The 24,580-nt window shown below is 43.1% G+C and overlaps 1 protein-coding gene across 9 annotated transcripts in view; it reads right to left on the bottom strand.

Annotated features, from left to right (window-relative positions):
- Window positions 1–4,484: 4,484 nt before the first annotated feature.
- The window catches only part of PLPP4 (phospholipid phosphatase 4), a 168,409-nt gene continuing 148,313 nt past the window's right edge, over window positions 4,485–24,580 (bottom strand). For all 9 annotated transcript variants that reach the window (XM_077349938.1, XM_077349939.1, XM_077349941.1 and 6 more), the window contains 2 exons: window positions 16,016–16,186; window positions 4,485–9,429 (listed from right to left, as the gene is read on the bottom strand). In XM_077349938.1, the coding sequence (XP_077206053.1) occupies window positions 9,230–9,429; window positions 16,016–16,186 (371 nt within the window). In that variant the 3' untranslated portion in view covers window positions 4,485–9,229. The remainder of the gene's footprint in view (window positions 9,430–16,015; window positions 16,187–24,580) is intronic.

The following is a 24,580-nucleotide window of genomic DNA, read 5'->3' as shown; positions in this document are numbered from 1 at the left end:
TTCATGTCATACTTCAACCAGAAAGGAGAACTCAGATCATAAGCAATTAAAATTGTGGCATAGAGAGGAGTCACAAGAAGATATTTGACAGTCCAAGAAAACAGATAATGGTTGTAAATAGCACAGTTTAAAATATATTGATGGACACCAACATTAGCATAAATATGCTGCCAATTTTGTCCTAGCCATTAAATATTATCAGTTTGATCTACAGCAATCATCAGGTGGTTGTTGTAGATCAAACTGATATTAATAAGGGATCAGATTAACTTCTGTCAACCTTATTGGCTTCCAAGTTGTTTGGGGGCTGGGGTCTCCTTCAAAGCCTCTATGGTTCGGGACCAACATTGTGAAGCTTGCATGCTGTGAAAGGCTTCAGCTGCTGATTTCCACTCGTTCAACCTCTGTTAAAGGGGCAGGACTTTTTCCCTGCCCATTTGGCAACCTCATTCATCAGTGCCTTGACTCCAACTGTGTCCTGCCCCCTGCTGCAATTGCATCTCCTCTGGTCCAGTCTCTCTCTGGTTCATGTCTCTCTCATGCTGCTAATTGCAGTACAATTGCACACATTATAGAGGCTGTTTTTTTAAAGATTTTAAAAATGTGTTTAGAAGGAAGCGGGATCAGGAAATTGTGTCTGAAACTATTAATCATTCTTCTCATGTATGGGAGGTCTACCATCTGACAGCCCCATGAAGTATAATTCATTTGTTGTCTGTTTTTTTTAATGGTTTCTATTTTTCTTGATCTCTTCTGGATTTGTGTGCTAAAAACTGAGCACTGATGAATGTTAGTGCCAAATACAATTAACATACTATATCTAGAGTACTTACTCTAAAGTGGTGGATAACAGATTGTGCTAGCAATGATTTTTCCATATACGATAATGTTGAGTTTAGTGATCAACTGAAACATTTTTGTTTTAGTTAATATTAGTATCCAAGAACTGCATTAAATACTATGGTAACTGAGCATATGGTAAATATTTTTACAAGGAACAAGAAAGAAAATCAAGAAAGCTTTGGAACATCTGTAGAAAGAAATATTTCTCTTTATATTCTCTAGCTGCCAACCCTTGGGAACAAAACAATCAATACTTGATGCTAATTCCTCAAACTAAAAAAATATTTTCTCTTCTAGGAAGAATTACAGAAGCAGTGACATATGTTCATGAAGCTATTTCTTTCCAGATGTGCTAAAGTGAAGCAAAGTTTCACAATACTGGCTTTAGGAGAAGTTTGATTTTGTCTGGCTCTTATGCCCTGACACAGATAGCCCAAGCAAGCCCAGACTTGTCACATCTCAGAAACTAAGCAGGGCTGACCCTGGCTGGTATTTGGATGGGAGACTTCCAAGGACCTGGCAGGAAATTCCTCCAAGGGTAATGATGCAGAACCAAGCAATGACAAACCAATGAATGTCCCCTGCTTGGCTGTCAGACAATCCTGATTTCCTGGCTGCACTATCCACTCTATACAATAGATAGATAGATAGATAGATAGATAGATAGATAGATAGATAGATAGATAGATAGATAGATAGATAGATAGATAGATAGATAGATAGATAGATAGATAGATAGATAGATAGATAGATAGTCTACTGGTTTCTAAATTAGGGATTTTGCATAGCTCCTAAGAATGGATTGAAACTAAGAAAATCAACGTGGAAAAGCATTTGCCTTGAGCCTGGATGGCTTCCCCCCCTGGCTTTCTGTGGAATCTTTATAGTGGTTTCATTAGCCTGATTTGAGGATTTGGGCCATACAAGATGCCCTTTTTGAGGTGTGTAGCTATTTAAATAAGAATGCTTTTAGGGCAGCCAGGCTTCATCTGGCAAATACAACTATTTAATGTGTAGGTGAGCGCAGATTAGCATCAGTATATCCTGAGGTGAGGCAACTGCCCAAGCTCAGAGCTATTGGTGGGGTCCACAGCTTCTGACAGTGCTGGGGTGGGGGGTGAAGATCAGTCACATAAAGTATCTTTGGCTAAGGCAGCACAAAAGTAGGCAAACTATTACATGCTTTAATGACCAGAACAGGATCTTCTCATTTTGTACAGGGGAACAGCCAAGTGACTACTGAACAAGCACAGTATGGCTTGGCACAAGTGCAGTGCTTAAGACAAACTTTGCTGGGGAACAGCATGATGATTTGATCAGCAACATGCCTGAGAGCCAGCATGGTGTAGAAGGGTTCATACCCCACTTTTCATTCTTCAAGTGGTTTATATGTGCCTTCCCTTCCTCTCCTCACAACAGATACCCTGTGAGGTAGGTGAGGCTGAGACACGTCTGAGAGAAACTGCTTTGTGAGAACAGTTCTAACAGGACTGTGACTAGCCCACGTTCACCCAGCTGATTGAACAGGAATGTGTGGGAAATCAAACCCGGCTTGCCAGAAGCCGCCACTCTTAACCACTGCATCAAGCTGGTTTTCACACGCTGGTTCTCTGTCGTAGCGGTTAAGAGCAGGGGACTCTAACTGTAATTTTACTGTTTTATTGGGGTTTTACTGTAAACCACCATGAGATGGGTTGGCCCAGGACTGGCAGTTGATAAATCAAATAATAAATACAATTTCAAAAATTTTAAAAATAATCTGGAGAACTGGATTTGATCCCCCACTCCTCCCCATACAGCTAACTTGGGCTAATCACAGTTCTCTTAGGACTGTTCTTGCAGAATAGTTCTGCTGGGGCTCTCAGCCCCACCCACCTCACAATCTGCAGCCAAGAATCTCCCATTATACCGTTAACCAGCCCCTTGTAGGAATCCATCTGCCTTCTTCAAAACTGCAGTCTCTTAGGCTATCAGAGCATGGGAAGCAAACAGCTAGGTCTAATTCCAGGTCTAGGCAAGGACCTCGTCCCTCCAGCTGCCAGTGACAAATTCCTCGGAGAGATGCCCTTAGGCCTAGATCCAGATCAACTTGAGGACTCCTGCCTGCCAGCTTTGTTTTCATTCTGTGATGTTTTAAAAATGCAAAGTGCTTTGAGAACTCTGTGTGAGGAAAAACAGCATTGAGATTCAACAAACATATCGTTACTTTCTAAGATATTTTGTTAGCAGCTGGAATTAAAATGAAATGATATGCTTTCACCACTGACACACAGAAGCATATTTTTCATTGACCAGAACATTCGAATTATTATTTTGCTAATTATGTAGTAAAGGTAAATATGGGTGACTGAAAAGCTGAGAAAGCTTTTATAGGGATCAGAGACTGTTACCCTAGAAGAAAAAAGAAATGAACTGTGTGAGGGGATAAAAAACTGCTCCCTTTTGGCCATCTCTGTAAGTAATCTAAGCCCTAATACTCTTCGTACCTTTCCCTTCCAGGTCTGTTCAAATTCTCCTGACGCTATATCAGACAAAACGTCTTCCTGGCATTTATGATTGATTACCAAATGGGCCACAGAGTTTATCTTTACACGTCTGCTTTGTTTCTCAGTGCTGGAGCTGTACTTCCTCTGGAGACTCATAACCCCTCTGGCAATGGCACTAGTTGATACTGAAAATGTTCTTGGATCTACTGCCAAGGCTTCCATAGTCCCTTCACTGCCTCTTGCTTTATTCTCTTCCTCACAGGGAATTGCATTCTTTTGCTCATTCCTCATATTATTCCATTTGATCTTCCCCATTCCAACTCTACAACCAGCCATTTCAAGTAGCAGCCAGATTCTATTGAAGACTCTTTAAAAGGCACCTATCTCCTTTGGAAAGCTGATCTAGTGAGCTGTATGATAACGCCACATATTTTTTGTGACAAAACTGAAATGTATGCTAGGTAAAAACCTTTCATACATTACATATATATTTCAGGACATTGGTTTCTATGGTTAGAGACTGACAATACATACGGCTTTGAAAGGCTCTTTCCTTAGTTGTTACTGCCACAATTCATTTGGATATAGCTTCATTGATATGTATCCTACACCAGTGATCCCCAACCCCCTGTCCGGGGACCGGGACCGGTCCGTGGATCAGTTGGTACCGGGCTACGACTTCCCGTCATCCTCCTCCCTGACTGCTGCCTCGGGGGCTCCTGGTCTTGTTTTTACTGACTGTATAGAACTTCTCCATCTTTGGCTGCAGAGCAAATAGTCAATCTGATTTCTGGGTTGACCATCTGGTATTGTCCATGGAATATACCATCTCTATTAAACCAGATAATTGTTACAGCCTCTATGTATCACAAGCCAACAGGCACAGATATGTTCCACAAGTGAATGAAGTGAATGAAGCTGAATGAAGTAAATGAAGCTGAAGACACAGTCAGAAAAAATGGATCAAGGGCACTATACAAAAATGAATGAGTGTTCTCTTTGGAGAGGATCTGCTGTTGCTTCTAAATATCTTGTCCAAGGCGTCTCAATGTCATTTCTTAAATTCTAACAATATCTGTAGTCACATTGGCAGCATTCTACTTACTAAGAAACTCAAACTGCTCTCCAACAAAATCAATTATAAACACAGGGATGTACAAAACCCCACATTCACGTTCATTTTTATTGGTGCATTACAGCATTTACATTTCCTTCACATAAACAGCACAAAATTAAAAAGACACGGATCCACAAAAATGACTTCTCTTCACCAGTTCACAGTAGTAATTGCAGCTGCTCTGGATCCATCCATATGTTTTACATCATTACATCCCCTGTAAGTTTTAATTACAGTGAAATCAAAGCTTTTACATGATTTGTTTTTATGACTTTCAGTGTAATTACCTCCATTAAAAACACTTTATTCTTTCACTGCACTGCAAAGTCCTTTCCAACCATTTATCCAGCAGTATACATATTTATGTTGCATTGAATTTTATATTCTGACATTTTATTAGTTAGGACTCATTTAACTGTTGGGTAAAACTCTGATTAAATTCAAAGGAAGGTGGAATGTGTTAAGAAATGGGAGAGGAAAGGAGGTATTTGTATCAATCCTATCATTGCCCCCATGTTGCAGAGAAATCAAACAGCATTTTCTGAGGAAAGCTCACACATTTTTAATTAGCTAGATTTATATAGCAACTCACACAATTCACTTACATCAGTAAGAAAGTTTAGGTTGGATCCTGTGGCCAAAAATAGAAGTCAAACATTAATATGTCCTAACCCCTTTCTCCTTAAAATGGCAGAGTGAAAATCTGCATGCCGGGTAAAACTGCTCTCTAAAATGTGGCAGTTCTTTCATTTGAACTTGGCTACTATGGAAAGCCCTGACCTGGATGGTCCAGGCTAGTTTCATCTCATTGGATCTCAGAAACAAAGCAGGGTTGGCCCTAGTTAGTATTTGGACTGGACACCACCAAGACATTCCAGGGCTGCTATGCAAGGGAAACTACCTCTCTCGGTCTCTTGCTTGAAAACCCATGGAGCTGGCTGTGATTTGACAGCCCTTCACAGACATACACCATGGAAAGCCAACCTTTCAGTTAATATATTCAAAACAGTGTGTTGATTTGATAGCACCAAAATCTCCATCACAGTTCTTATGGTTCTCAAAAAGCCACAGTTGAAATGAAATTGTGCCAAAAGTAGCCACTTTTTGCTTTCGTTTACTAACTGTTTATATGGGCTGAGAAAAACATTAGAAGGGGTGGAAGATGGTATTGTTGACAAACAGCCTTGGAGGAAAAACTCACTTAGCATTACATCTGAAATTAGAGGGAACAGCTATACTTCCTAGAATATGTTGATCCAACAATGACTTGATATTTTTCCTGTTCATAAAAAGGCATTCATAAAAAGGCAGCCAAGAAGAAAATCTGGGGCCATTTTCTATCTAAGCTCTCCCCTACAGTTTTAGCTGGCATATACCACAGATTTGGAATTTCAATGTTTCATATCACAGATACCTGAATGAAAAAATAGAGCACCTCTAGTAACAGAATTCTTTCTGTAATATTTTTTAAAAAACCAGACACAGCACCATCAAGTGTGAAAACTCCCCTAGCAACACAAGTGACTTACAAAATAACTGCCTGATAACTGGGAACCAAAATACCACTGGATAGGGCAAAGGTACACTTTTGCATATTTAGTCAGTAAAGGCAATTTTTCATTCCAGGATGGTTTTGCATCCATTTATACTTGTCTCTTTTCCCCACTCCCACATTGGTGCAAAATCCAAATTTCCATAATATATTTCACCTCCTAATATATTTACACACAGTATTCAAACAAAAAGAAAGGTCTCCTTCCCATTAAATGCTATGGGACTTTACAGTATTTTTTTCTTAATTTATTCTGTATATTCCATACATGAGTTTCACATCTTTATTTTGATTTTGAAATTCAGTTGATCTTTTCTTAAAGAGATAATCTATTCTTTATTTCTTATAAAAATTGCACACATCAACTAAAAGATTTCCCTCACATAGCTTTTCAAGTATCAAATCTGACAAAGAAAATAACCGTCTTCTACAGAAAGACAAAAAGATTGCTGAACCACAGAATACCTTCAAGACCAATGTATAGTCCATCAAGCCTACATTAGTTATAAAAGTATCTATGGAAGCAACCTCATCTAATCACTCCCATCTAAAGGATAACACTGATCAAAGCAGACTACATTAGACCCACTATGCATGGCAGCAACCACGCCGAGCTGCTGCCGGGAGCTTACGCCAGGGTGGCATGCCCTGCCATTTCCCGCGTATGCATGGGGGAGGGAATCCCCCGGCATACGCAGACTGCCCCGGCATAGTGTGCTGGAAAAGCCCAGTGTGTTGTGCCATGGCAGCAGCAGCGGGGGGAGAGTGGGGTGCAGGGGACCCCCCACTACACAATAGCAGGGGAGCAGCATGCCGCTCTCCCACCAAGGTGGCAGTAGGGGAACACCCCATCCAGCTCCACAGAACTGACAGGGGCATGTGTTGTTCCTGCAGGTACACCATAGGTTGGGGGTGGAGCCGGGCCTAAAGGCCAGGCTCTTCCGATTATGCATGGGGCTGGTGCTGGAGGGCCATGGATGGCGGCATCAGTATTGCAGGGAAGACAGGAGTTCCCACATTCATATACCACGGGCTACCTGGGGTGCTGCGCTGGGCCATGGTTGGGATGGCAGCAGTGTCATGCATAATTGGGGATTAGCCCCGCTGCCCTGCTGCCACCACCCCGGATTACCCGCCCCATGCATAATAGGTCTTAGTCTAGTTGCCTGATCAAGCAAAGTTTCTTTTTTCAGTATGGGGGACGATCATATATAATATCATCCTCCATAGTGTTGTTTTTGCCACAACATTAAAAGGAATATTTGGGTAGCCAGCACATACAGACTCTCACACGCATACACCCAAATCCATGTGAACTAATTACTCACAAATTACTCTAAATCCAGTAAGGACAACATTGGAGGACTTCATCCATGCATCCCTTGCTGGATTGAAACGTCCAACAGTGTTTCCAGGGCCGTATTTTTTTCTTTCAGGTCTTATGGCCCAAAGAACTGCATCCAAGACTCAGTAACTATGGACAGCACTGGTGATAAGGGATCTCAGGAAAGAAAACATCCATGGTACTGCCATATTTCACCTCACTATATTCTAGTCATCAGCTTCAGGAAGTATTGCAGAAATGTTCAAGATCTGGAAAAGGACTTAAGGGGTAGTTAATATTATGCAAGATTTCCATCAAGAAACTAGTTTTGTTATCTTGCACATCTGTTAAATGCCACTGCAGGTTCATAAATCTGAGCTGCAACTTTTCTTTCTTAAAAGTATGGGCCAAATGATCACCCACCCATTCCAATTTTGACCATTTACATATGTCTTGCATTTCTATGTGAAATTCTGTGCATGGGTTATATCTCCCTATGGAATTTTTCAGTTCAGCCTTCTCCAGGGGCCTTTTCTGTGGCTTTGAAATGAAGTCTACAACTGTTAGAATGTATGCTAACACACAACTCCCTCACACATGCATGGCTAGTGGCATAATAGTTATCTCAGCTCTGCACTTAAGGAAGAGTTAGATTCATAACTGCTGAGGCAGCAAATAAAGCTCTTAAAAATAAATTACTAAGTACATAAGGTGCTGGAAGTCAGGCTTTCCAGAGCAGGTTGCAGGAATGGGAAACTACCCCCAGTGCTTCAGCAAGTCAACAGAAACCATTACACAAGAATATATAGCTCACAAATTCACACACTCAATAAAATGTGTTCTTTCACCTTTGCAAATTTTTTGATATTTTTAAAAGAAATACAGCTTGCTATTTTCAACTGAGTCATTCAGCTTGAAAGTAATTACTACCATGCTCTCAAGGGGGGGGGGACACACACTAATGTGCTAATACAAAGTGTCCAAGTGATCCTATCAACATATGTTATTGCCAGCTGACACGTCCAATAGTTTTGCATGACTGTGCTGTCAACATTTTTCTCAGGAATGACTTATGCCAGCAGTCTTGGTGTTTTCTGGCTCTCGTGCTTCTGTGTATTTAAAAACATTACTTCATAGTAGCCAGCTCAGAATAATCCTGCCAGAATTTGATGGGCAGGACACAAAAAAAATCACACCATGTGTTAAGACAACTGGCAATAGAATTGCTGTAACTGTATATAAAGATATGAGATACAAAGGAACAAATCCAGGAGTCCAGTTTTGTCATCAGCTGGATACGTCTTAAGAGAGTAGGTCTGACATCAGTGGCAGTTCAGATCACCCAGAACTTCTCAGCAGAAGACATGGACCCACATCTGCAGTTGGTATAATCCAATGGATGAAGGTTGGTCCTGAAAGTGGCTCACATTTCAGATCAGCCACCATTTCAGTGGGTATCTTTGAATAAGCCATTCTCTTCCATTTTGTCAGTCCTATATCTATAAAGTGGGAATAACAATGACCTTCTCCGCCTGACTGGAGCAAGTATGAATAAGCTATGGATTGGAAAGGATTTTCCACATAAAAAGTGCCAGATAAATGTTGGTTAATAATAATTAACAACAGCATCACGGGATCATCTCCATCTTTGTCCTTTTGAAATGTTAGCTTCTGTCAGGAACATTCTTTCTGTGAATAACTATTTTATTTTGTAGGGAACAGCAAATAACAAAATAACAAGAAATTAATCCCAAGGAAGAAAGTATGCAAGTGCAGAGAAATGGAGTCATGAAAGGAAGAGGCTATGGCAGACTCACAGCTGTTAAGAGATACTATTATGCAGAGAGACCAGTTTGGATTGGCGGAATGTATGAAAGAGCTAAAAGTTCATCTTGTAGGGGTATTAGTCATACTGGACCTTCTGTTATCCCTTCTAGAGGCAGGCTGGTAGCATTATCCACTGCAGATGTTTCTTCTTTCTTCAGCGACATCTGAACCAGAAGGCTGGCATAGGGCTTGTGACAAGCCATGTTACTCAATGGAGGGTAGTGCTGTCTGTAGCAAATGTAAGCAAATACAAGGCCAATGACCCCACCAACAAAAGCATCTAGGTTGAAAGAGGGGGAAAAAAACATAATGAAAAACATGTTGCTGGAAACATAAGTTCAATGACTGTAAACCAACTATCACATCTGGTTATACAGTATGGAAGACAGTGACTAGCAAAGTTAGATACATGATTCATATGCAACTTTGGTTTGAATCTCTCTCTATTATTGGAAATAAATCAAACCCCCCCCCCAAAAAAAGATACCTGCAGGACTGTACTTTGTGTCAACCCATACCTTATCCTTATCCATGGTTCCTGTATATATTTTGAAACAGCCCGGGGGGTGGAACGTGTCTGGCTGTCCAAGTTGGAATAGGGCCAATCAGGGTGCAGCCAGCAATGCTGCATTCCTGCTTGCAATGGGCTTTCTTGCTAGTTGGATATAAAGATATGTGGGAATGTGTATATGTGTGTATGGATTTGAATGCTTTCTGTATCTTGCATGGAATTTTCCACTGACCCCTGCAGATTGGCAAAAAAAAAATTATATAACAAGATTTGATATAATCTGCAAGGATCAGATGGCAACCCAGCACATGTCACTTGTACAACCGTCACTTAGGTCCACTTCTATGCAGATGTGTAGGGGACAGCTGTGCAACTTTAGCCTATGGCATGTACTGAATGAGATGGCACATACATATTGCAAAACAGGCACATCATAGACTACATGTACCCATTTTTTCTGTAAACAAAAATGAAATTCATGTCTGAAAAATATCCCTCGGATTTCATTTCAGAAGAGACCACAGACTCTCACATATCAGATATTCATGGCTGGAAAATTTAATTTCATGTGAATCCTTGGAGATGACCTTACAAAGTACCAATGAAGTGCTAATTCAGTCCTGAAAATGGCAATACTAAACATTCATCTCATCACTAAGAACTTCAGTGACTACTTGAAAAATGTAAACAAATGAAAGTCCACGTATCACAGTCTAGCATAGGAACTCCCTTTTCACATAAGAAATTTTCACCCATGAAAATCATGGGTGGGTTTCTGCTATTGTTTATAATGAAACAGTACAACTTTGAATTCCAGATACTGTGAGCCACACCAGGAAGAGCTATTGTTCTTTATACTCTGATTGTGGCTTTCTTAAGTGCCTCTACCTGGCCTCCATGGGAAACAAGATGATAATCTAGACAGACATTTGGTTTGATCTTGCCAGTCTGTTTTTACGTTAGGAAGTTCTTCAAACCTGTGGTTTTTAAAGTCTTGTTTAAGATCTATAAATATTTCTGATTGGATATCATGCAATTATAGAATTATAGAACCATACAGGTCATCTAGTCCAATCCCCTGTTCAATGCAAGATCAGCCTGATGCATCCAAGATAAATATCTGTCCAGCTGCTGCTTAAAGACTGCTAATGAGGGGGAGCTTACCATCTCCTTAGGCATTCGATTCTACTGCTGAACTACCCTGACTGAAAATTTCCCCGTTATCTAACCACTACATGCAGCTGTTACTGCAGGTTGTATCCTCTGCTGCCCACAGGAACAGCTCCCTGTCCTCCTCTTGCAAATATTTAAAGAGAGCAATCATGTCCCCTCTTCTACTGCAGGCGGAACATTCCCAAGTCCCTCAGCCTTCCTCATAGAGATTGGTCCCTAGGCCATGGATCATCCTCATTGCTCTCCTCTGCACTCTTTCAATTTTGTCCATGTCTTTTTGAAGTGAGGCCTCCAGAACCGCACACAGTACTCTAGGTATAGTCTGACCAATGCGGTATACGGTCAGACTGTGACATCTTGCAATTTTGATGTTATACCCCTGTTGATACATCACAAGACTACATTTGCCTTCTTTATGCCACATCACACTGTCTGTTTATATTTACCTTACAGACCACAAGTACACCAAGATGTCATTCATACACACTGCTACCCTGAAGTGTATGTCCCATGCAGTATGTATACTTCTCATTCTGTGACCCAGATGTAGAACTCTGCACTTACCCTTATTGAAGTGCATCTTGTTCTTATTTGCCCACTTTCCCACCATGTTCAGATCTTGTTGAACTCTATTTCTATCTTCCTGGGGTGTTTGATACTACTCCCAGTTTGGTGTCATCTGCAAATTTAATGAAGAGTCCCTCTACCTCCTCATCCAGATTATTGATAAAAATGTTGAAAAGTACTGGACCCAGTACCAAGCCCTGAGGCACCCCACTGCTCACCTCCCTCCAATCTGATGAAATACCACTGACAACTACTCTTTGGGTGCAGTTTTCTAACCAGCTCCCTATCCACCTAATCATCTGAAAATCCAGTCTTCAGTCCTCCAGTTTACCCATCAGGACATCATGGGGAATCTTGTCAAAAGACTTACTGAAGTTCAGATAAGCAACATCAACTGAATTTCCATGATCTTGTAAGCCCATCACTCGGTCAAAGAAGGAAACCAGGTTGGTCTGACAGGTTGGAGACAAATCCCTGCTGATCTCCCCCAATCAACAAATTGCCCTTCAGTTGGTTGCAGGTCACCCCCTATCTACTCCATTATCTTTCCTGCAACTGAGGCTCACTGGATTTTATTTTCATGGGTCATCTTTCCTCCCTTCTTTGAAGATTGGAATAACTTTTGCTTTCTTCCAGTCTTCTGGCACATCTCCAGTCCTTCAAGAGTTCCTAAAGATCATGGACAAAACTTCCACAAACTCTTCAGAAAGTTCTTTGAGCACTTTCTGGTACACACCATCTGGTCCATACAAAATTAAGCATGGTTTTGTCCCCTGTTTCTCTTTACCCTCACTTTGCATCCAAACTATTTAGCATTCTGAATGACTCCCCAGTGCCCTATCACAGTGGTCCCCAACCTGCGGGCCGCGGCCCGGCGCCGGGCCGCAAAGGCCATGGCGCCGGGCCGCGGCTCCCCTTCCCCGCCCCTCCCCCCCGCAGTAAAAAACTTCCCAGGCCGCAAGCTTGCAGCCCGGGAAGCTACTTACTGCGGGAGGGCGGGGAGAGGGAATCAGGACCGGGCCGCGCCCGCGTGGCCCGCGGGTGCGGCCCGATCCACGGGTGCGGCCCGCGGGCGCGGCCGGGCGCGGCTCGTGGGCGCGGCCCGATCCGCGGGTGCGGCCCGCAGGCGCGGCCGGGCGCGGTCCGATCCGCGGGTGCGGCCCGCGGGCGCGGCCGGGCGCGGCTCGCGGGCGCGGCCGGAAGCGTGGGCGTGGCCTGCGCGGTCCCTGCGGGCGCGGCCCAATGCCCTGCCGGTCCCCAGCCTAATAAAGGTTGGGGACCACTGCCCTATCAGTTCTCCTTCCCCTTCGAAAATAAAGCATTCCAAAGAAGATCAAACAAGGTTTACACAAGCAAACAATGCAAATCCTTTTGTAAAGAGATTTGTATGCATCTTGGGCTGTGAATGACAGCCATGTTTAAATGTGAAGCAGCCAGCACCAGTATGACTGAAAAAGGGTTTTGCTTTAAATGCTCCAGTTGTGTGATTGCCAACATGAGGATGATCCTCACAACACAACCAGCACATCATCTAACATACTACCCTTGTGGACATGAGAGTTTGCCACATGGGTAGGGAACAGGAGGAGCAAGAGGAAGATGGCTTTGCTATGTGTATATATGGAAGGGAAGGGAAAGACCAAGGTAATGGGTAGAATGGGAGGAAGAAAATGTAAAGTAGTAATCCTCAGCATGGCATACATGTGTAGTAGTGCACTGTCAATTGTTTTCTGGTGCCCACTTCTTTCTTCCCCAAAGCAAATATTCAGTCCTGGCTTTTCTTGAACTCACTGCACCACAAAGTGCTTTAGAGAGTCAGAAGAATCACCTTTACGTCTGCAGTGAAGAAGGAAACCATGTTTCAGGAACACCAGGGTCCATTATACAAGCCATTTGGAAAACTCTAACATTTGCTTCCTGCCTCTCCAGAGGCTTGCTTAAGGTTACTTTCTGTGAGTAAGTCAGTAGTAGCCTTTTTGTGTTTACTGCACACCATGTGGTAGCTGCACACCTCCTCCTGGCATCAAAATGGGTGTGACAGGATTTTGAGAGAAGCCCCCCCCCCCCCCAAGCTCCTGAGAGAAAGTTGTGGAACTCTGAGAAATCCCAGCTGGGAAGAAGAGGTTTTCCTCAGTAAAAATAATGTCTTTTGTGACATCTAAGCAGGGCTGGGTCTCACTTGTCTATTTGTGAGATGGTTACACAAATAGGGAGTAAGGGTGGCCGGGCAGATGCAGGACTGAAGGGACAGCTCACTGACCCTTTGCTGGTTACTAACTTCCAGCTTCACCTACATCAGGGGTTTGTTTTGAGGATAGAATGGAGGAGGGGAGCTTTCCTAATGCTTTCCTGAGCTCTTGGAAAGAAGAGATAAATAAAAATGGAACAGACAAAATATGTATTATCTGTTCCCTCGTGTTTGATTTTAAAACTTTGGTTCACTATGGTGATACAGGGACCGTTTATGCACTGGAGGTTTCATGCTGGGCTGCAGGCTGGAGTTTTAGTTGTGGCAGGTTGCCCCACCTCTTCCTGCATCCACATGGGGGAGCATTTGGCCCGGTGCACCTCATCTGCTACCGATTTGTGCAGTGAAGTTCCCAGTGCATAAACGGTCAGGGATAAGGATGTACTTTGCAGATGCACAGAAACACTTTTGTCTGGGCCAAGTAATCAGGGCCTGCTAATGTGGCGGATATTCAGTAGTAACCTTCTTGCAAAATGTACATGAAAACAGCCAATAAGCTATAAAAGTGTTTTCCCCCTGAACCAGAAGGGGCTCGTGACTTTGTACTTCTTGGAACTATCCCAAAGTTATTTCATTATCATTTCTCATTTTAAAAAGTACAAAGAAAAGGTTGTCCCAGATTCAGTGTTGACAATCAGTGGCCTTTTATTCACAATAATTATTTCTGCTTACCTTGTTGGTAAAATAAATTGCATTCTTTTCAGAAGTGGGAAGGAAAAGTCTTGTAAAAAATAGTTATGCACATGCTTGGAATTTTTAATGGAACAAATTAATTTGTCCTAAGGGATATCCATGCTGAGGCTACTCATGGTATCAACGAGGTCAATACTTATGTATGGCTTTTTAATGCAAGGCTGTCCTACTTGACTTTCACCAACAGAATCTGTGTTCCCATACACTATACTGATGGCCCTCATTCGTTCCCAGCTGGGCAGTTAAGGTTCTTATCACAAAGCCACCACAGGTAATTCAGCACAATTGCCTGTCTCCCTTGAACATAAAAGACAATGGCTGAGCAACAAAGCCCGTGGCTATGCTGTACTGAGTGATTTACTTTTCCCATTGAAGATGTGGTCCTTTCAGGTAAACACTAAGGTCACTGGAAGACAAAAAAAAATGTTGCCAAATACATTCCCTGGCTTCCAAATAGCATCCAGAATGTCATCTCCCCCAGTTCTATCTCCTTAAACTTCAAAGGCAAGTATATGCAACTGTAATGGACACAGCAGTAATCCCCTTGGATTCACTCTATTTCCACCATACAGGAAAATGTGACTCTAATTATCTGCCTCACAGCACACATTTCACTCCATGAATAATTCTGGCTCTGGGCAGAATGGTTTTCTAAATAATATTCTCCCAAACTTACCTATATTGAGAATAGTTTTTACCATTTTACATCCCTATATAATGTATGCCCTGATAGTTGCACAGAAATTGGGAAAACTATACACTGCATACTGGACCAGAAAAACAATTATATAGCACCATTTAGTATCTATGTATTGAATGATATAGTATGGAATCGCTAAGTGAAATTAAAGGAAGATCTCCAATCATGTACAAGTCAAATTCTGGAACAATCTTTATGGCATGGATCCAAGTGGGGATTGGAACAAACTGGAAAAATGCAGTTTGTGTCAACTTGAACCTTTGAAACCCCTGCTTTCTGCTTTATCCATGAACTGCTTTAAAAGTTGGTGGAAGTTCATGATAGTAAGTCCATCATAAATTTCGGTTTGCCAATCATGAACAGGGTGACAATTGTGATGCATTTTGCTTCACAGATTAGTTTGTGCCCATACCCAGTTCTCACTGTTATCTGCCCTAAGCCAACTGGGAAGGCCAGGCTATAAAAATAAAGTTACAGTTATAAGAAATTTGCTCAGTTAAACAAACAGTTTGACATATTTTCAAAGAGCTGAAATGTTATCACCTGGTCAGCTTTAAACTAACCATATACAGACAGTTTGTTCTCTCTGCTCCCAGACTGACCAACCAGTCCAGAGCATTCAACTTCAAACATCAGTATATTTGGGCCAGCAAGGGAGGTCTGCACCTATCCATCTTTGCTTGGTTTGACTGATTCAATGGTGACTATTGCAACTGGTCAATCATATCAAAATAATTGGGTATGAAGGTTAGTGGAACGGATAAAGCGTGTTGCAGAACTATAGCTTAAAAGCTGTGTTAGAACAAATGTCTTAACTAAGCCTATCGTGTAATTTATTTCAACAATATGAAACTATCCTGTACTGAATAAGGCTAACAATTTAGCTGGCTCCTAACAATCCATATGTATTAGACTCTGTACAGCAGGTAAAGCACAAGGATAGTTACCACAAGGACTGGACTGCTATGGCTCACCTTGCCAGTGATGCTTGTAATCGCACATTCGTGATAGAGCAATCATCATGGCACAGTACAGGGGTAGGATTGCTGCACAGAGTCTCCAGCTTTTCCCCCGGCCTTTATCGGTGAAGCAGTGCAATTTCCCCGCTAAGTAGAAGGTGGTAAAGCCAAGACCTGAAAATGCAACTGCCAAAGGAGAGAAAGAGAGAAAAAAGAAAATGTAGAAATAGCTAGTGAACTACTTAGTTCAATATAAAGAGGTTGGTTATCCACTTAGTCTTCCAATTGTTTACTACAAGGAAATGGCTGTTACTCATAAGATGTAAGTCTTATATAGCCATAGCTCACAAATTCATATTCAAAGTCATACTCAGAAAGTTTCAGTACATCATGATGTACAAAGGAATTATAGAATCTGAGTCCTGCATAGAGCTGTACACAGAACCTCAAAGCTGTAAATTATTCTTTACACCAGTGACTCAGTTCAGTACTCAGGTATTCATGTGCATCACGGATAGATTTCACAGACACATTCCTATGAGGTTCTTGATCCATTTACCCACACTACTTTCATTTTGTATTGTTTCAGTCTATGATCAAAGTAGCATAATTTGAAATATTGAAATATGACAAGATATACCCATAGCTAATCTACATTAAATGGCATCACAGCCACTGAAGCTTGTAATGTCCAGTTTAAGAAATTTGAGGTTTTACAATACAAGGGTGTCTCAAGATATGTGAAGCACTCTAGCCTCACAAAAGTGGTCAATGGCAAAATGTAACATTTTCAATGTGGTCCAAAGGCATTATACTACTACTAGAGTTAAAGCCCATTGTATTTTTAATACAATGGGCGCTAGCATGCCGGCTGCTGCTCCCAGCCCCCTTGCAGCCCTCCAGGCAGCTCCCTCCCCCCCCGCCACTCCCTCCCCCCCTAAAGCCACGGCTTCGGCATGGGGAAAGGAGCAGGCCCACCGCGTCTCTGACATGGCGGGCCTGCTCCTTTCACCGCTCTGAAGTCTGCTCCCTGCTCCCTCCCCCCTGAGGCCGTGGCCAGGAAAGGAGCAGGCCCCTCCTTTCCTGATGTTGAAGCCTCTCGCCCCAGCCATCTTACCTCCGAGTCTGGGATGGGCTAAGGGGCCAACTGGGAGCCGTGCACTGCACGGCTCCCAAATGGCCCCTTGGTCCTGGACTGACACTTGAAGGAGCCAATTGGGAGCCGATTGGCCCCTTCAAGTGTCAGTCCAGGACCAAGGGGCCAATTGGGAGCCTTCGAGTTTTTATCCCAGACTCGTCCCACCCCTTTCTCCGCTCACTTAGCCCTTACTGCTTTATTCCTACTGCTCCTGCGGGAGCGGTTTACAGATACGGTTAATTTATTTTACTCAATTTATACACTGCATTTCTCTCCAGTGGGACCCAAAGCAACTTATATCCTTCTTTTTATTGCCCAACAACCCTGTGAGGTGGGTTAGGTTGAGAGGGACTGGCCCAAGATCACTCAGCTAGCTTCCATGGCAGATTGCAGATTCAAGTCCAGATCCTAGTCCAACACTCTGACTCCTATACCGCAATGGGTGTCTCCCTGAGGGTTTACTGGATCCTACTTTTGCAAATATAGTATGCATGGAAGTTAGATACATTTAGACAAAACTATTACTGAACCTGCATGCATGTAACTTAAAAGAAAAGTTCCACTGCATTAGAGTTCAATAATTAAAATGTTCATTTAAAAAAAAATGTTGCCACAAGCCACCAGGCTCACTGTATGGACTTTTACTGCTCTAAATGAATTATTTAATTATTTCAAAGTATTGCCAGTGAAATTTTTGTAGCTGAAATAATAATAGGGCTTTTATTTTTGCAATTTTAAGCCTACAATTGATTGTGTGCAATTTAAAAAAAGATGCTTTTTGCCTTTAATCAAACCAATAGGAATGCATCTATGAAATCAAAAAGGGGGGGGGGAAGAGAAATTGGAGCCTCAAATACTGAATTCTCCTCTTAACCATCCTTTGGCCATAATGCTGAAAGAATGTTTTTGAAAAATACACTAGCCACAATGGAGTAATTGTCAAGGGCAAGAGGTTAGCAGAAAACATACTTAGGGATGGGCATGAACCATGGAAATGGGGGTCAGTTCATAGTTCATGGTGCATGCAGTTTACAAACCTTGGATTGGTAATAACTTTTTGGTGCTGGATTAATCAGTTCATGATGCTGTAGAACACCCCCCAGCATGCTAGAGATACCAAATTCACAGAAGATATCTTGCTCCAAGACTGAAGATTGAATTTATGGGGTCTAAGTTATGATCTCCCGAAGAAGGTGTTCCCATCCTCCAGCTTGGTGGAGTGGCTTCTAATCTGGTGAGCCAGGTTTGATTCCCCACTCCCCCACATGCAGCCAGCTGGGTGACCTTGGGTTCATCACAGCACTGATAGTTATTCCGATGAGCAGTAATATCAGGGCTCTATCAGCCTTACCTACCTCAGAGGGGAGGTGTGGGGAGAGGTGATTTGAGACTCCTTCTGGTACTGAAAAGCAGCATATAAAAACCAATTCTTATTCTTCTTCATTGTTTCTAATGGACTAAAGTCAAACCAGAGAATTTCTCAATAGAAACTAAAGTTGAGGGGTATTTTTTCAAGCCCAGCTGAATGACTGAAAAATGCCTAGCAGAACCAGTGTCACTGTGGCAGTGATAACCGAACAGGACCAAGCTCAAATCAGGAAGGTGCTTGGGAGGGAAATGTCAGATAGAGGTTCAAATGTGTATAGAATGAATCCCCTGCAAGCTACAGACACCAAAAGCACAGGAATCCTCACCCTGCTGTCCGCTCCTATACAATCTCTTCAAGCTGGGGGCAGATTACATTTATGCAGTCCCAGTTACAGACTGCCCCCTAAATGGTCTCCATGTGAAACTGCCTTATACTGAATCAGACCCTTGGTCCATCAAAGTCAGCATTGTCTATTCAGACTGACAATGGCTCTCCAGGGTCTCAGGCAGAGGTCCTTCCTGTCACCTACTGGTAGATCTTTTCACTGGAGATATTGGGGATCGAATCTGGGACTACTGCATGCCAGGCAGGTGCAACCACTAAGCTACAGGAGTTTATGGCATGGCTTAGGAATAAGTCAGTGTACCAAACTCACAGAGAAAATGTACCTGGCCAGCCAGACACTGGAAGCCAGACACTAGAAGCAAGGCAAGGATTCCCATATGTTTGTAGACTGCCCTCCAAGTCACCAAAAACAGGTTCAGAAGGACATAAAGTAAGACATCCCCAGAGTTTTGACAAACTAGCCCCACAACAACTGGGTAGATACCCCAACCCCACCAGACCAGTGGAAATCAGAATTTTCCACTTTAAATTATCATCAGGTAGGTATTGTGTTTTGAGGTAGATGTTGGATGAGGGAACCCACCCCCATCCAGAAGAAGTGGCAATCTTTCCACCAAGTGCCAAGGGCACAAACCACAGGCTGGATCACCCAAAAAGTAGGAGGAATGGGAGAAAAATAGGGGGACAACGGGAGTCTGGGATCTTACCTAGAGAGGCCCAAAGAGTGCAAGGTCGACCTTGAGAAAGGCGAGCTTGTCCACCCTGGCTAGATCCAGATGAGAGTGGAAGGGGGTGGGAATGTCTCCCAGGTGGGAGAAAACTAGATACTTTGGACACTGATATGAGAGCAAGAGAGGAAACTTGTGGCCATGCAAGAGACATTAGGCCAGATGGCAGCCTTCCATGTGCAGTACCACCAAATGCACCATCATATTGTAGATGGAGTTCCAGCAGTTGGTAGGGTAGCCTACCTTGATGTCCCACCACTGATGGAAGCTTGAGTGCAGAGAGCCTTTTTTTTTTGAAGGGCCTCCTGCTCCCCCTCCACTTTACCTGCTGAGAGGGAATTATTCCCCACCCCCCGGACTGCCACTCTTTTCCCCAGTGGCAAGTCACTGGGTACACCCTTTTCAGAAGCCTGTGGATTATGGAGAGGATCATGTGTTGGAGGTTTGTACCCCTTCAGAAGTGGGAATGGCAAACCTGGCACTCTGCAACACAGGGGTGACTAGGGCGGTTGCGGAAATGTTACCAAAGTATAGGTTGGAAATGACATCCTAGGACTTGAGAAGGTGGGGAAAGGGACAGATGCTTCCTGTCACAGGACTAGGAAGAGCCAAGGAGGGGTGTAATGGTGGCATGAAGAACAACAGGGAGTTCTATGGAAGGGGAGGATGCTTTCCTCCCCCTTGAATCACTGCTGTTAGAGACTTCTCCAAAGCATGTTATCAACCACTGGTCTATGAACACTGCTAACAATCCTTTGTTCTCTGTGGAGAACCTCTGGAACAGATCAAGGAAAGGAGGATCAGAGATTTCTGGTGATGCCCTGCTAGAAGCAGGATCCAGTGGACTGGAAGGATGGGTTTGGTGCCTAGGGACAGGGGCCTATGATAAATGTGGTTGAGAACATATTTCCCCTATGACAAGCACCCTTTGCACCCACTTTCACCCTCAAGACACAGATAGATTGGTTTAAAATCAGATGGGGTGGGAGGGTATAAAATGTGGCTCCTCAACCAAGGAACCCAGTAGCTAAGCCCCCCTGCTCAACATGAACAGAGTGACAAGGGCCAATTCCACACAGGCAGAAAAAGACGGAGCAGTGTCATTATGGACCTGGGGCTAAACCCCATGTCCACTGCCAGATCACCATCCTCCCAGACCTGGCACGGATTGGGCCCTCAAAAGCCCTGCATGAAGGGAACATGGATTCTTCTGTGCACCCTTCTGGCACTGCTGGGGCTAACGAGGTCTGTCCTATGGCAGGCCCTACAGAGGCTGGCAGGTGGCAAAAAAATGTCCTGGACAGCTTTGCAGTGCCTCAGGGCACTGCAGGGCAGACTAGGGCTTTTTTTTTATTTTGCAGGAAGGTGAGATTGCGTTCCCACGCCATCCCATCTTCCTACAAAATAACCCCCCCCCCATTCAGTAGAACCTTTCTTCTGTGGCTGTGTCTCCTGAAGGGGACACATTTCAGCAGGACACTGGAATGTGTCCTGCAGAAATGCGTCTCCCATGGGGCACACTGTGGCACTGGAGCAGATCCAGTGCTGAAATGTTTCCCCCGTGGGGAAAGCAGCGGCGCATACAGCTCTGCAGAAATGCAGTGGCGGCAGCCCAGAGTGATGCTGCTGGTGTGGAATCGGCCAAGGTGGCTGAGAACTTTGACTCTGCCTAAAACCCTAGGCTACGAAATTGAGCTGAGCGTCTGTCTATCTGTCTATCTAACCATCTATCTATCATCTTCTATCAACCATCCATCCATCTATCTTTTTAAAGCCCATAGAGCAGAATGGGAACTCTCTTTTTGGCAGCAAGCAGTGCCTGTTAAAATCTAAAGGGCTCTTATTAGTGTTTCCAAGGTTGGAGGTTTCTGCTCCCCCCCCCCCCAATGTCATGGAATTTTGTAAACAGTTTAATTGAGAGGAGACAGTGAGTCTGGAAATGTAATCATTCACTAAGCATCAAGAACAGCACCAAAGTTTGTGAAACGTTTGTGCTGGCCGCCTTTCCACACACATCACTTTAATCCACACAAGTGAAGAATGAACATAAAACAGAAGAGGGTATAATCCTCCACCTTGTTTTTATGTCCATTCTGCTCTTGTGTGAATTAGTCCTTAATGTGCTTGCAAATGGATCAACTGCACTCAGACATCATGACAAGCTGAAAGAATAGCTTGTTGCCACTGCTTGTATGCTCTAAAAGCTTCTCAGTCTGATCAAGTTTCAATTTGTCGTAATGTACAAATGCAGATGTCTTGGCAAACTGAAGTTCATTTAGGGCTCCACAAGCTGATATGTTAAAATGAGGTTTGGAATCCCAGTTTGTGAGAACTCCAGATGGCTGATGCACCTGCATTTAAACATCGTGGCAAACTGAAGCTTAATGAAATCCACAAGTTTTGAATCATAAGGGGATGAGGGAGGGGGAAATCCGAGCATAGGAGCACCCTGTCTTTGTGTCTGCTTTCAGTTTCATCTCATGTACTTGTGTTGCCTGAATGCTGATATGATGTGAGTCTTTGCCATCAGTGGAAGGTGTCCATTTTTGTTGCTGTAGCAAACTACTACCATTTACTTGTGACTTTCTTCTGAGGGAGCTACTGTAATATGATGGGACTAAGGAGACTGAAAGTCAAATCCCTACTGAACCATGGATGATCTTTCCCAGGCCTACTATCCTCAGCCTAAATGTCTCAAAGTGTTTTTTGTGATATTAATTTTTTTTAATCCCTTTAAGTATGCCATATGAACCTCCTTGAAGAATGGATAGGATACGCATATAATCATAAATACATTGAAGAAGACACATACCAAGAACAGGAAGGTGCTATAGTGCAACTTAAAAAAAAATTACCCACTGAAAATCTGTGTTTGTGTGTGAACTCTTCTACATGTTCAAAGGTTTTCAATAGCCATACATGCTATGATTTCACACAATGCATTTCAACTTATAAAATGGTAACTTTAAGAAATGGCAATTTGTGAAGGATCTATAAAATGGAAGATAATCTACTGGATTGTAAACAAGTAATCAAGGATGAGACCATATTATAATATTTCTGCCAAGAATTCATAAAAACCTGAAGACTTCTGTGTTGACCTCAATATCTCCTTGCAGAAAAAAAATCCCCAAGCAGTCAGGGTCAGAATAGTTGGTCCCAGTGATACCACTATAGGCTTTTCCACCTGAGATTTATGTGCAAATGTTAGGCACCATGTATGTAGGAAGGGAAGGATATATTCTTTGGGTTGTGTATGATGAGGACCTAAGAGCTAATGAAGAATTAAGTCCAGGTCAACTTGAATCACAATCTGATTGTATGTTAAAAACAGATTAGTAGAGGACATCTAGTGATCTGCAGAGTAGGACTTTCTGGCTCCCCCTTCTGCACCCACCCACCCACCCAATCTCCCAAAATTCTATTCCTGATATTGTGTAATGACAGGAGGAATGCAGGATACTTTGATTCTCAGAGAAAACATTATTTTCTGAAAAGGAACAATAAAACAATAAATAAAACAAAAAAGAAATATTAGTTTCTTTTTTGGTGGCACATTGGCAGGATAGAGATAACCATTTGCCCGCCCACTTGTCAGGAAAATGCAAGGTAGATGGCTGTTTGGATATCCCAAGTTGGGCCATGAAGTTCTTGAGGCATGTACCTTGGAGAAAAAATACCAAACAATACATGTGAGGACGCAAACCCAATTTCATGACAGGTCAAATCGAAACCCTTCCAGAAGGGAAAGGAAGGGTTAAAATGTCTAGACAAACTGTGAGTGGCATGCAAGCTGAAAAGTGGGGAACACAGCAGAAATGGAGTTAAGTCTATTTTGACCAGCCTCTGCTTTCAAAGTTCCACTTTGAATCTATGTCACTGAAGGGAATTCCTAAGTAACCAGTGATTGTACAAGTTAATTAGTATCATGTCTTAGTTCTGTAACATTCTATACCATTTTGTTCCAATCTCCATATGCTGTGGTGACCTGAGATCCTATTTTGGTAGGTACAGATATTTTACTTTTAAAGAGCACAGACTGTAGTCAAAGACTGTGGACACCTGACTTTTCACTCATGCATAGACCAGAAACTGCTTACTGGACTACAATTAGCCAACCCCAGGAGGATATATGTGAAACAGTTTATACACACAAACACATGGAATCTCTGTCTGTGCCTTAAGCCACAGACAGCAAAAGAAAGGGCAGAACTTGAGTGGTGGCAGCTACTAAAATAAGGCAAAAGATGGGGAGACAATTGTGGCAATCTTCTGTCACACACAAACTGACCCCACCATTTTTCTGATAGTTTTGGGTAAGGAGGGAAGGAAGAATCACAGTGGACCCTCAGGAACAGCACAGGGCAAAGTGGTGGCTGGCAGTGAGAAGGGAGAATTGGTAGAAATCTCGACTGTCTTTTCTGCAAACAGAAACGTTGATGCATTGGAAGAACTGAAAGGTTGGGTACACGAATGTGTTTACTGAATCTGCCATGTTACTGATTTTTCCCACAAACAGAAGACCCATCTGCAGTAGAAACATAAGCTTTACAATGCAAGCTTATGTCTCATAATTCTTTCTAATGAATAATTCTTTCTTTTCAGCTGCGGGGACAGCTTGCCCTCCTACCCTCCCCTATTTGCTTGTTGTTCATTCCGGTTATGTAATTGTTATGGTTACTGGTTATGTTATAATTCATCACAGCAGTGGTGTAATGCATGATCAGGAGCCTGTTGGCAAGGAGTCTGGTTTGTATGCCAGACTCCCCGGGGTTTGGGGGCCCCATTAAGGGGCCGACAGAAAACGAGCATGGTTGATGCAGCTGGGAGGCCAGGGCTCATTGCCAAGTGGCCAAGGGTAACCAAATGAGGTGGGCGCCCTTTGGCTCCCCCACCACGCTGCTTCCCAGAGGGGAATCCAGAAGGTAAGGGGCCTGCTCTCCCGGCTGGGAATGCAGCAGGTCCCAGGGCACCTTTGGACCCTATGATTGAGCAGCCGG

The sequence above is a fragment of the Paroedura picta genome, chromosome 8 (assembly GCF_049243985.1).
Source record: "Paroedura picta isolate Pp20150507F chromosome 8, Ppicta_v3.0, whole genome shotgun sequence".
NCBI classification, from domain to species: domain Eukaryota; kingdom Metazoa; phylum Chordata; class Lepidosauria; order Squamata; family Gekkonidae; genus Paroedura; species Paroedura picta.
The sequence above is the reverse complement of the archived record's forward strand: the minus strand, read 5'-3'. Positions and strand labels throughout refer to the sequence as shown.